Source organism: Peromyscus maniculatus, chromosome 8, assembly GCF_049852395.1.
Source record: "Peromyscus maniculatus bairdii isolate BWxNUB_F1_BW_parent chromosome 8, HU_Pman_BW_mat_3.1, whole genome shotgun sequence".
Taxonomy (NCBI): domain Eukaryota; kingdom Metazoa; phylum Chordata; class Mammalia; order Rodentia; family Cricetidae; genus Peromyscus; species Peromyscus maniculatus.
This window is the reverse complement of record NC_134859.1, coordinates 59,496,458-59,509,667: the sequence shown is the minus strand read 5'-3', so window position 1 is coordinate 59,509,667 and position 13,210 is coordinate 59,496,458. Positions and strand designations below refer to the sequence as shown.

At 38.8% G+C, this 13,210-nt stretch overlaps 2 protein-coding genes across 2 annotated transcripts; both read left to right on the top strand.

Annotated features, from left to right (window-relative positions):
* The first annotated feature begins 594 nt into the window (after positions 1-594).
* On the top strand, positions 595-1,536 carry LOC102903207 (olfactory receptor-like protein I9). Its single transcript, XM_006998735.3, has one exon. The coding sequence runs from the start codon at positions 595-597 to the stop codon at positions 1,534-1,536; it is 942 nt and encodes a 313-aa protein (XP_006998797.3).
* Positions 1,537-12,235: 10,699 nt separating this feature from the next.
* On the top strand, positions 12,236-13,210 carry LOC102902906 (olfactory receptor 1-like). Its single transcript, XM_015991503.3, is given in 1 exon segment — positions 12,236-13,210. A coding segment is annotated over 1 exon segment (975 nt).

Below are 13,210 nucleotides of genomic sequence, written 5' to 3'. Positions count from 1 at the left end.
CCTTGATACACCCAAAGGAAGATAATTAGTTAATGATGGCATGTATATTTTGTAGTTAGGAAAAACAACTATAGCTGAATTTTAAGTGGCAATATAACTTTAGTGTATATAAAATTTTTCTTGGAGAGATAGATAAACAGATGGACAGATAGACTAGAAGACAGTCAGACAGATGATAGATAGATAGATAGATAGATAGATAGATAGATAGATAGATAGATAGATAATGGAAAACATCTTTAGAGCCATCACACTGTGAGAGAATGATGAAGCATGAGGCAATCAAATTTGTCTAGGATGACTAACCAAATAAGCTCAAGAGAAACAAGTAGATTTAATGCAAATCAAATAAAAAAACTTTTTATAAAAAGACTAGTTGGTGAAATATGTTGAACAGAATTAATAAGTCCTTAATAAATATTAATATAGACATGTTGATCTGAACAGTATACTTATTGTGATAATGTTTTGTAGAGCATGTAAATGTGTTACATCTTCTGTTCATTATCCAATGAATTTGAAATATTTTCACCTTCATTTGGAATGTTAAGTGCCACTATTATTTTTGTTCTGAAAAGGCATTGGAGTAAACAGATGACTAGAAGGAACCAAACTGTCATCTCCCAGTTCCTCCTCCTTGGCCTGCCGATCCCCGCAGAGCACCAGCACCTGTTCTATGCCCTGTTCCTGGCCATGTACCTCACCACTGTCCTGGGGAACCTCATCATCATCAGCCTCATTCTACTGGACTCCCATCTCCACACACCCATGTACTTATTTCTCAGCAACTTGTCCTTCTCTGACCTCTGCTTCTCCTCTGTCACAATGCCCAAATTGCTGCAGAACATGCAGAGCCAGGACCAATCCATCACATATGCAGGTTGCCTGACACAAATGTACTTTTTTGTGTTTTTTGGAGTCATGGAGAGTTTCCTTCTTGTAGTCATGGCCTATGACCGCTATGTGGCCATATGCTTCCCCCTTCATTACACCATTATCATGAGTGTTAAGCTCTGTGTGAGTCTGGTGTTGCTGTCCTGGGTGCTGACCACATTCCATGCCATGCTGCACACTCTGCTCATGGCTAGACTGTCATTCTGTGAGGACAACATGATACCCCACTATTTCTGTGATGTGTCTACTCTGCTGAAACTGGCTTGTTCTAACACTCATGACAATGAATTGGCGATATTTATCTTGGGAGGCCCTATAGTTGTACTCCCTTTCCTTCTCATCATTGTTTCCTATGCAAAAGTTGTCTCCTTCATCTTCAAGGTCCCTTCTTCTCAAGGTATCCGTAAAGCCTTTTCTACCTGTGGCTCCCACCTGTCTGTAGTGACACTATTTTATGGGCCAATCATTGGTCTCTACTTATGTCCTTCAGCTAATAACTCTACTGTGAAGGGGACTGTCATGTCTTTGATGTACACAGTGGTGACTCCCATGCTGAACCCCTTCATCTACAGCCTGAGAAACAGAGACGTGAAGGGAGCATTAGAAAGAGTATGCAAAAAGCAAATTCTCTCATTTCTGTGATGGTAACTCTTCAGATTTTTATATAATTTCTCTAGAAAATATTAATATTAACATTAGATGTTGCTACAGAATTTTATCTCATTGTGGATGCTTCTGTTTAGAGATCTCACAACATAACTTTCACTACACAAATTACAGGGAGTTTATAAAAGTAGTTGAATTTGGGAAATAAGTTTAGGAGATCCGATTATGCACTCATTGTATTGCCCATATGGTCCTGGAAAATACAGTGTAGACTAAAGTCACATCTGATTCCCATGGATATTCCAGGATTTTTGCATTTTGTCCAAAGGAATGCTGTGACTGTGTGATTCTAAATATGTAGTCAATGATCATAGATCAATAATTAATAATATTCAGGTATTTTACCTCAGGCAGCCCTGTTCCAGTCTTTCACATGTTCTTTCTACAGCCTGTCATGAGATAATTACATCACCTAAGTCCCTAGACCCTATTTTTATTTCATTGTCTATAGTGGTTTTCTGTCCTTCTTGACTTTTAACAGGCTTTTGTAAGCATTAAGCATATTGCTCTCATTATTGTACTTTTTTTCTATACCTGGTATTAATCAGGATATTAATCAGTATACTAATCAGGTACACCTTAATGTATTTTCTCAAAATCAGATAAAAATATTTGGTTACAGTTTGTTGCTTTGTTTTGTTTACTTTTATCTTCCTTTGGGGGCATAATTATATTGTTTTCTTGGGTTTGGAGGGATTTGTTGTTGTATTGGTTTGTTTTTTAGAAAGATCCTAAAATTGGGTAAGAAGGGAAGGGAAGAGGATCTAGAGGATGAGAATATGATTCAAATATATTTAACTTTTAAAATTGTTTTAAATAATAAAAACAAAATATAGTAATAATTTTTTAAAAAATTCTCAAGCCCAAGAAATGATGTCCTAGACATAAGACATGGAAATATGAGACCATTATTAGAAGGAAACCTCAAAGAAAAGTTTCAAGATTTAGGGGTGAACACAGACAGAAAAAAAAAGAGCACAAAAAACAATATCAAAAAGAGGCAAATTGGATTACATCAAATTAAAAAGCTTCTGGACAGTTAATGGATTTTATGGAGTTCTAAGAGTTCCTTATATAGTATGTATAGCAAATCTTATCATATAATGTTTTCTCCTATTCTGAAGGTTGGCTCTTCGTTGACTATTCCCAGTTACGTCTATAAGCTTATGAAATCCTGAAAAATAAAGCAAAGGTTGGAGCCACCAGGCTCCAACAGATAGCTCCAAGCTGATGATTACATGGAGTGTACTAAGTAAACTCGATGGATCACAAAACAAAATGAACAGTCATGAATGTAAAAAGAGATTTGTGAGGAGGGGGAATATGTCAGGGAGCTTAGGGAAGTGGAGGATGAGAGTTGTGTACATATCTGAAATTATCTAAAGTTATCTTAAAAATAAGTCACAACTGCACACAATGCAAATATCAATGTATTGTGGGGAGCCCTGATTCAATGGATACATTGGTAGCATAGCTACTACATTTTATGCTCAGGGAACATCACAGGAGTGGGAAGATTGTGAGAGTCAGAATGCCAGGAAGGCAATTGAAAAATGTACTATACATCTAAACAGAGAATTTTTTTTCTTTTTTATTTATTTATTTTATTTTATTTTACAATACTATTCAGTTCTACATAACAGCCACAGATTCCCTTGTTCTCCCCCTTCTTGCCCCCTCCTCCTCCCCCGAGTACACCCCCCATTCCCACCTCCTCCAGAGCAAAGCCTCCCCCAAGGCCTGAGATCGACCTCATAGACTCAGTCCAGGCAGTCCAGTCTCCTCCTCCCAGATTGAGCCAAACGTCCCTGCATAAGGCCCAGGTTTCAAACAGCTATCTCATGCAATGAGCCCAGGACCTGGTACCACTGCCTAGATGCCTCCCAAACAGATCAAGCCAATCAACTCTCTCACCTATTCAGAGGGCCTGATCCAGTTGGGGGCCCCTCAGCCTTTGGTTCATAGTTCATGTGTTTCCATTCCTTTGGCTATTTGTCCCTGTGTTTATCCAACCTTGGTTTCAACAATTCTCGCTCATATAAACCCTCCTCTTTCTCACTAATTAGACTCCCAGCGCACCCCCTGGGGGCCTAGCTGTGGATGTCCGCATGCAGATTCCTCAGTCCTTGGATGGGGTTTCTGGCACAACTATTAGGGTGTTTGGCCATCCCATCACCAGAGTAGGTCAGTCCTGGCTGTCTCTCGGCCATTGCCAGCAGTCTTTTGTGGGGGTATCTTTGTGGATTTCTGTGGACCTCTTTAGCACTTTGTTTCTTCCTTTTCTCATGTGGCCTTCATTTACCATGGTCTCCTATTCCTTGTTCTCCCTCTCTGTTCTTGATCCAGGTGGGATCTCCCGCTCTCTTTCCCTCGACCCTCGCCATTCATTGCTCCCTACTATAGAGCTACAGTAATAAAAACAGTTTGGTATTGGCATAAAAACCTACATGTGGACCAATGGAATCGAATTGAAAATCCTGAAATTAACCCACACACCTATGAACATATAATTTTTGACAAAGAAGCCAAAAGTGTACAATGGAAAAAAGAAAGCATCTTCAACAAATGGTGCTGGCATAACATATCAACGTGTAGAAGGCTGCAAATAGATCCATGTCTGTCACCATGCACAAAACTTAAGTCCAAGTGGATCAAAGACCTCAACATAAATCCAGCTACTCTGAACCTCCTAGAAGAGAAAGTAGGAATTAGTCTTGAACACATTGGCATAGGAGATCACTTCCTAAATATAACACCAGTAGCACAGACAATGAGAAAACAATCAATCAATGGGACCTCTTGAAACTGAGAAGCTTTTGTAGAGCAAAGGATACAGTCACAAGCCAAAGAGACAGCCTACAGAATGGGAAAAGATCTTCACCAACCCCACATCTGACAGAGGACTGATATCCAGAATATATAAGGAACTCAAGAAATTAGACATCAAAACGACCAACAGTCCACTTAAGAAATGGGCTATAGAACTAAACAGAGAATTCTCAACAGAGGAAACGCAAATGGCTGAAAGACATTTAAGGAATTGCTCAACATCCCTAATCATCAGGGAAATGCAAATCAAAACAACTCCGAGATACCACCTTACACCTGTCAGAATGGCTAAGATCAAAAACACTGAAGACACTTTATGCTGGAGAGGATGTGGAAATAGGGGAACTCTCCTCCACTGCTGGTGGGAATGCAAGTTTGTACAACCACTTTGGAAATCAATATGGGGCTTTCTTAGAAAATTGGGAATCAATCTCCCCCAAGATCCAGCTATACCACTCTTGGGCATATACCCAAGAAATGCTCAGTCATACCACAAGAGCACTTGCTCAGCTATGTTTATATCAGCATTGTTTGTAATAGCCAAAACCTGGAAACAACCTAGATGCCCTTCAACTGAAGAATGGATAAATAAATTGTGGCACATATATACAATGGAATACTACTCAGCAGAGAAAAACAATGACATGATTAGGTTTGCAGGCAAATGGATGGATCTAGAAAAAATCATCCTGAGTGAGGTAACCCAGACTCAGAAAGATAAATATGGTATGTACTCACTCATAGGAGGATACTAGATGTGGAACAAGGATGACTGGATTCCTACTCACATCACCAGTGAAGCTACCTGTAAAACAGGACCCCAAGAAAGACACGGGGATCACCCAATGACGGAGAAATGGGTGAGATCTACATGAACAGCCTGGAAAACATGCAATATTTATCTTCATAAGTCTTGCTTAATTCACTTTTTTAACTTTACTTTGTAAAAGATTTAGGTTTATTATTTTAATTAAAATATTTTGTGTCATTTTTATACATTAATATTATATTTACATCATTTCTAGCCTTTCTTCTCCCTGTATAAGTCCTCCCACTTTCCCCAAATTCATGATCTCTTCTTTATTATTGTGATAAGTATACATATATATGCATATATACACATCCATACAGTTTTCTGAGTCCATTTAGAGTTGCTCATACATGTTTCGGAGGGTGGGGGGCGCTGACAACTGTGAACTGGCTAACCAACATATCAGGGGCTCATCCCTGGCAAAGAATGATCCTCCCTCTCAGCAGCCATTGGTTGCCTGTAGCTTTCCCTAAGGGTAGAACCTTACGATAGTCCCCCATTCACATTAGCATGTCAGCTGGTGCTGTCATTTGGCTGGCCTTATTTAGGCAGCCACACTGTTGAGATTTCATAGGTGCAGTATCTCTGTCATACGTGGAAAACAATATTTTGTGGCAGATGTCTTGGTCCTCTAACTCTTCCACAATGTTCCCTAAATCTGAGGAGTAGGAGTTGGGTTGTAGATGTATCTATAGGGTGTGGGTGTGCCATAGTCAGTAGTTCTGGGCATTTTGACCAGTTATGGATTTCTATAATAGTCTCTCTCTGCTACTTTTTTTTTTAAGATTCCTTGGTGAGGCTCCCAAACTACACTTACCTGTGGATATAAGAATATGTATGTTGATGCAGATAGAAATTACACTAGTTCAGTAAAGAAGAGCCGTAGGTCTCATAAAGATCCATGACCTCACCAGCCATGGGTAGATGGCTAAGTTTTAGAGTACCAGAAATGAGTTCCTTCCTTTGAGCAGAACTTAAGTCCAATTAGATGTTGGTTACCTCAGCTTTCTTTCTCCACTGTTTCAAATTTGTCATTTTTGAGATCTTTCCCAACCTAGGTAATTTTTGAAGCTGTTATAAATGAGATTTTGTTTCCTGATTTTCTGCTCCATAAATGTATTATTGGTATGCGGGACAGCTATTGGTTTTTGTATCTTGATTGTTTTCATTCTTCTACTTTGTAGGAAGTATTTGCAAAATCTAAGAGATGTTAAGTAGAGTCCTAAGTTCTTGTAAATGTAGATTACTGTTGGGATAATTTAAGTTCTGTGGGATTCTTTATACAAAATTAGTTTTGCATGTCCAAAAATAGACATTGCTATAACCTCTCACAACCAATAAATACAAGACCAGTGAGAAAGAATTCATATTCCTTCGATGAATGTCTGCGATGTACAGATGTACATTGCCCTAGTTGATCATTGTCGTGTACATGGAGCTGGTCCAGAAGTAAGAAACTGCAAGTTATCTATGGCTTTAGGAGAATTGACAGGGAATAAGCCATGACATTAGGACATAAAGTGAAGCCTACAGTGAATGGCTGGGAGAATGGTGATGCAATGTCATCAACATTTTTCTGAAGAAGTGAGGATGAAAAGTGAGTAACCAAATGGGATGGGAATCTAGGTTTTTCTTTTATATCTTAATTAAAGTAAGAATTAAACATGGTCTGGGCCACTTTATCTTTTGTCTTATTTCTGTCTTTAACATACTGACAGATAAAAGAAGCTGGTCACAGAATTCTGAGCCATCCTAGCAACATGACTTTTTCTCACATAAGCCTGCTTTACAAGAGGCCAACTTATACTAACAGGCTGCTCGCTACCTGGGAATGTTTCCAAACTGTCTCTTCAAAAGCCACTGTGGCTTCTTTAGTAAATTATGACCTCTAGTGTATTTTCTATCCATCAGTGTAGTCTCTGCTTATTTCTAGGGATTTTGCAAACTCTCTTCCTCAGGCTCCCCTCCCACTCCACAAGGAATAGGCTTTACATGAACATGTAAACAAATAAGCATCCATTCATGAGTTCCTCTCTAAGTCCACAATCCCTTAAGTATAGTAATGTGTGATTGGCAGTGATAATCAGTCACTACTGTAGAACTCTGAGAAAACAGGTCCTAGAGAGGTCCTGGGTAATTACAATCCTTAGTGAGTTACTGGACTCCTCTGGGATGCAGAGCCTCTTAGGCTCAGGGATGACTAGAAGGAGATAAGAGAGAAGCAGAGGTGTGGACTTAGGGGATGACTATGGGACTTGTTACAACCTGTGTCAATGGTGAATAAAGAGCAGTGTCTTCAATCAGAGCTTGGGCATCATCTTGTGCACTCTAGATAAGGCTAAGCTCTTCTTTACAGTTCTTTTAGCCTGAGGATATCTATTGTGTGACATTCTGCAGCACAAGTTTTCAGGTATGCTAAAATTATTTGTTATCTCTTCCCCCTGAAGAATTTGCTGTTGTTGATATATTTTGTTTCCTGGACAACATTTATAATCTCTTTAGTAATGAAGGACTTCTTTACAATTATATCTTATGTAAAGTTCTCAAAGGTCATACCCTTGCAGCACAACTGTTTGAGTTTTTGAGAAAGGGACTCACTTTGTTGTCTAAGCGTGCTTTGAACTCAAGGTGATCTTATAGCCTCAGCCTCTCAAGCGCTGTGATTAGTTATGAACTGCTATGCCCAGCCTGCTGGTTCTTACATCGGTTTTAACACACTTCTGTGGTTCTTAAATCTCTAACATACCTTCACCTGTGGAGTTTTTAACAAACTGTGAACAAGTAATTAAACTTATCTGACTGAGCTCAAAAACCTATATGTTTAATAGTGATGGCTGCAATTGTTCCTAAATACAATCAACTGACAGTACTGTTGACCTCACCTGTGTGCTCATTTCTCATGTAGAATCGTAACTTCAGGGGCAAAATCAGTGTCTGTGATCGATTTTAGACTGGAAATTAGGACTTACGAAAAATATGTGAGTGGATCAGATGTACAGTTTTCTGTAATATTGGTGACTAAAAATAATTTCCTCATGCTTCTGTTCAGTGAGTGTGATTGAAGTTGATATGGGAAAATAAATGTGATGGTTAATTTGTTCTATACATTATTGTAAATATAAAAAGAAGCTTTTACTTGTTTCAGAATCTCTAAGGCTATTCCTCCCATGTCTATACTATTATTTGAAGAGTTACTTGCATATTCAATGCTAGAAACACTTTCATTAAACCTTTCATATGCTGTCCAGATCTAAAATTGTATCCTTGACAGCTGAAGAAGATACAGTCATTAGGTCATCAGTGGCAACAACTCCAGGTAAGGTCTCTGGGTTCTGATTACTCCACATGCTCCTACTTAAGACACAGGACCCAATCATTCACAGAACAAGCAAAATTTCAGAACCAGTGTGATTTTTCCTATATGTCTCTTCCCTTTGTAATACTCAAATATGCACACAGTGAGTGCCATAAACATCACCAACAGGATGAAGATCCCAGCATTTGATTTTGACTCATACAACCTCTACCTGTCTGTCTCTGTCTCCGTCTCTATCCCTGTCTCTCTCTTTATGCCCCTGTCTCTCTCTCTTTCCATACTCACTTTCATTTTTGGGGATGTTTTTCTTTCTTTGATTGTTTGATGCTAGACATAAAATACAGTACCTTAGACATATGCTAGGCAAGAGTTGTACCACTGAGTGGCATTCCCAGCCCTTCCACAATGCTCAAGAATCTTCCTCTGCTTTCTTTGCCAGACTTAAGATAGGTTGAGTATTATTAAAGAAGGTTGTTCAGAAGAAATATAGCAGGAGACTATTCTTAATTGTATAAATTCAGTATCTGCAGGGACAGTCAGCAGAGTGGAGTTCCTGAAATATTAGAGATAGAAGTTGTAAGCCCAAAGCAGTCTGGAGGCAAAATTCTTCAGGAGAGTACACTTTCTTCTGATTTCCTTCACTTTATTGTATGAGTCTCATTACAGTATGAATGGTAATCTTTTTTATTCAAATGTGCTGACTAAAATATTGACAAGGTTGAAATGAAACTTCAAAGAAACCTTAAAACTGATGTTTCTCAAAACCTAGTATCAGAAGCAAAGCTGATGTGTCTATGAGCCAGACATAATTGGATAGATGAGGGAGGAAAGCCCCAGAGATTTTAAAACAAGGACATTCTTCTTTTTATATTTTCAGTATATATAGTAATAAATATCATGTTCATTTTTCTACATCAACTTCCATGATAATCTCAGAACAGAAGCATAAAAAATTTATCATTATTAGTCACCAATATTAGAGAAAAAATAGTATACCTGACCTACCCACATATTTTTGAAACACAAAATTTTCTGCCTGAAATTCATCACAGAATGTCACATTTTCATGCTAAATTGTTATGTAGCAAGCTTGTATCATGAAAAGTTTTTTGAAATAATATTTAAATTGAAATGAAAATTGTATGCCTTTAACATTAAATGAATTAATCTCAGGCTGAAGCACAGCTAACATATATTCAGGAAACACTGGTTTCAACCAAGCTTCATGCCATGTATTTGCCCTGCTGTAAGGCAGATAGAGTCTTTTCTGCATGGAGTTTGCAATCAATCTGGTGTGAAATCAGCTATACCCATTGATTGGAGGAATCTGATGCACTGGGGAGAGTATGGGCTGTTTGGAAACATGGTACCAGGGCTCTCCCAGTCTCATCAGGTACACAAGGTTTGATTAAGTAACTATTTCCTAACATGCATGAAGAATATGACAAATGAAGAATCGCTGATAACAATGAATGATAGTAATAAGGAATAGCAAGTTTTGAAAACTGGAGACAAGATGCTATAACTCCCACCAAAGGCTTTACTGCAGAATAGGATAAAATTTGAGGCTAAGTGTATGATAAAGATTATGTCTTTGTCTAAAGAGCAATGATAATCCCATTGAAGCAATAATCAGAAAAACACAATAAGATTGCCTCTCAGGATTCTACTGTATGGATGAAACATATTGAAAAGGGTTTGAAAGCATGGTTATTGACACAAAGGAAACATCTGCTTCGATGTTCCAGGAGACAGAAGATGTCACACTGCTCTGGGAATATGGTCTCCTGGTAATAGGAGCAGTGGGTGAACATGGAGGAGAACCTATCAGACGTCCTACATTGAAGGTAAAATAAATAAATGAATCCCCTAAAACTGAGTCTTGTGATACAATTTGGAATTCCTCTTATTGAGATATAAAGCAGGAGAGTGGGAGGTCCAGAGAGAGCTGAGTGACATCATTAAGATGCATTTGTGCAGAGGGTCCAGCCTTCTGCATGTCAGAGAGACTGAGAACGAGATGCAGAGATAGCGAGAAAAACACAGACTTCTTTTCTGAGGAATAAAACCTCCTTCATTTTATTCCTCTTTCTGATGCTTGTTATACTCTGTTCTTTTTCTGTTCTGTTCTTCTAGCCTGATGTTTCCCTTCCTCCTCTTCCCTGTTGAGTTCTTTCTAACTTCTTTATTGTTTCCCTTACACTTTATATACCTCAACAAATTCTTCCAACCAATATTAAAATTACAATGTTGTTACATTCTATATTTCAAGTGAATGATTACAATGAGAACAAGTAAAAATCATCATGTTTCTTATTTCTCTTACATGATTAAACATTTTATGTATTGCAGGTGAAAAACAAATTATCCCCAAGAACCCACATACATTCATGTCCAAGCAACTTGTTATAGATTAACAAGGTGTAAGCAAGCAAGGTTTTTTTTCTCATCCAGTTCCTTTACTGTCTGGCTACATTTTGTGATGACAAAGAATGGACCTATAATTTTATTATTTATCTCAAAGGGTAATCTCATTTTAAAAATCTTAAAAGAATCATAAATGTACACTTTTATATATGAAAAACAACCAGTCATCTCTATTTTAAATCCTCAGGGTGCATACCCACTCATCAACAGTTTTTTATTAAATAGTATCAGGAGGCTGAAGAGAAATGGGTACAAGGAATTAATCATTACCTTTGATCACCAACCCGTCCTGGGAAAAAAAGTAAGTTAGCCAGCAAGAGCCAGGGTACTATTATCCTGTTCCATGACCTCAACAAGTCCCTCACTCAACAATTAAAAGTGTGCCTTTCTAAACTTTAAATTGTTTTCCAAGATTTTCTACCTCAAAGCTATTAACAAAAACATCTTAACCTAATTTAACTAACAATACCTGTCTCTCAATTCTTTCTAAGTGTGGTGGTTGAATCATTAATCCGCTCCAGCAGCAATGCTTGGAAAATGTCAGTCACTGTTATTGTAAGTACCAGTAACACTGTCCAGTGAGGGGCTAGAACCCCCTGAGAGTTTTTGTACAACCCACACATGATGAGGGACATGGTGACCATGAGGGCAGTAAGCAGAGCTGTGCTCAATAACAGCATGTGGTCCTCAGGACATAGAGTCCTTGGGACTCCACCTCTCCAAGGCTCACTGAGCATGATTTTTGCTGACCACCAGCCATGTTCCTTGAGTTCCAAGGCTGTTTGTTGTTCCCCTTGCATGGGCCTCAACATATTTGGAATATGTTGAACTAGAGATTCCTATGGTATACCCCAGAGAAGATAATTAGTTAGCAATGCAATACAGAATCTATAGGTAAAAAGAGACCACTTTCATTGATAATGCAAAGTACATAGAATTACGAGAGGATTTGGCTCAAAAAAAAAATCTTTCAGGACCATGGCCATGGCAGATAGTAATAGAAAACGAGCCAACTACGATTGTTTAATATTCACAGAATAATGTTGACAAATCAGGCAGATAAGACAAAAACCAGTGAACTGTGTGTCTCAGAATCAAATTCATAAAATGTTTAGGAAGTAATGAACACTAAAATATGATAGAAAGAACTAAATATTCAATCTTCAGCATTATAGAGATAACAAACATGGGAATGTATATGCAGTTATTGTGGTTGGGAAATTCATATTAGCAAACACATAACAGGTGGTTAACAAGAAGACATGATCATATTTATTTTCAAAGCTGTTGTCATGATTTCTCTTAAAGGAACCTGAGGCAGTATGACAGACGGGAATCAAACTGTCATCTCCCAGTTCCTCCTCCTGGGCCTGCCCATCCCCCCAGAGAACCAGCACTTGTTCTATACCCTGTTCCTGGCCATGTACCTCATCACTGTCCTGGGAAACCTCATCATCATCATCCTCATTCTACGGGACTCCCATCTGCACACACCCATGTACTTGTTTCTCAGCAACTTGTCCTTCTCTGACCTCTGCTTCTCCTCTGTCACAATGCCCAAATTGCTGCAGAACATGCAGAGCCAGGACCCATCCATCCCTTATGCAGGCTGCCTGGCACAAATATACTTCTTTCTGTTTTTTGGAGACCTTGGGAACTTCCTCCTTGTGGCCATGGCCTATGACCGCTATGTGGCCATCTGCTTCCCCCTTCACTACAACAGTATCATGAGTCCTAAACTCTGTGTGAGTCTGGTGTTGCTGTCCTGGGTGCTGACCACATTCCATGCCATGCTGCACACCCTGCTCATGGCCAGATTGTCTTTCTGTAAGGACAACGTGATCCCCCACTATTTCTGTGACATGTCCGCTCTGCTAAAGCTGTCCTGCTCTGACACCTATGTTAATGAGGTGGTGATATTTATTGTGGTCAGCATCTTCCTTATCCTTCCATTTGCACTCATTATCATGTCCTATGTACGAATTGTCTCCTCCATTCTCAAGGTCCCTTCTGCTCGAGGTATCCGTAAAGCCTTTTCTACCTGTGGCTCCCACCTGACTGTAGTGTCACTGTTCTATGGGCCACTCATTGGTCTCTACGTATGCCCTTCTGCTAATAACTCTACTGTGAAGGAAACTGTCATATCTTTGATGTACACAATGGTGACCCCCATGCTGAATCCCTTCATCTACAGCCTTAGAAATAGAGACATAAAGGAGGCTCTGGAAAGAATCTTTTGCAAAAAGAAAATTCAACTAAACCTATGA

Excerpts from the sequence above, each read along its gene's own strand:
- LOC102903207 (XM_006998735.3), top strand. The coding sequence starts at position 595 with ATGACTAGAAGGAACCAAACTGTCATCTCCCAGTTCCTCCTCCTTGGC.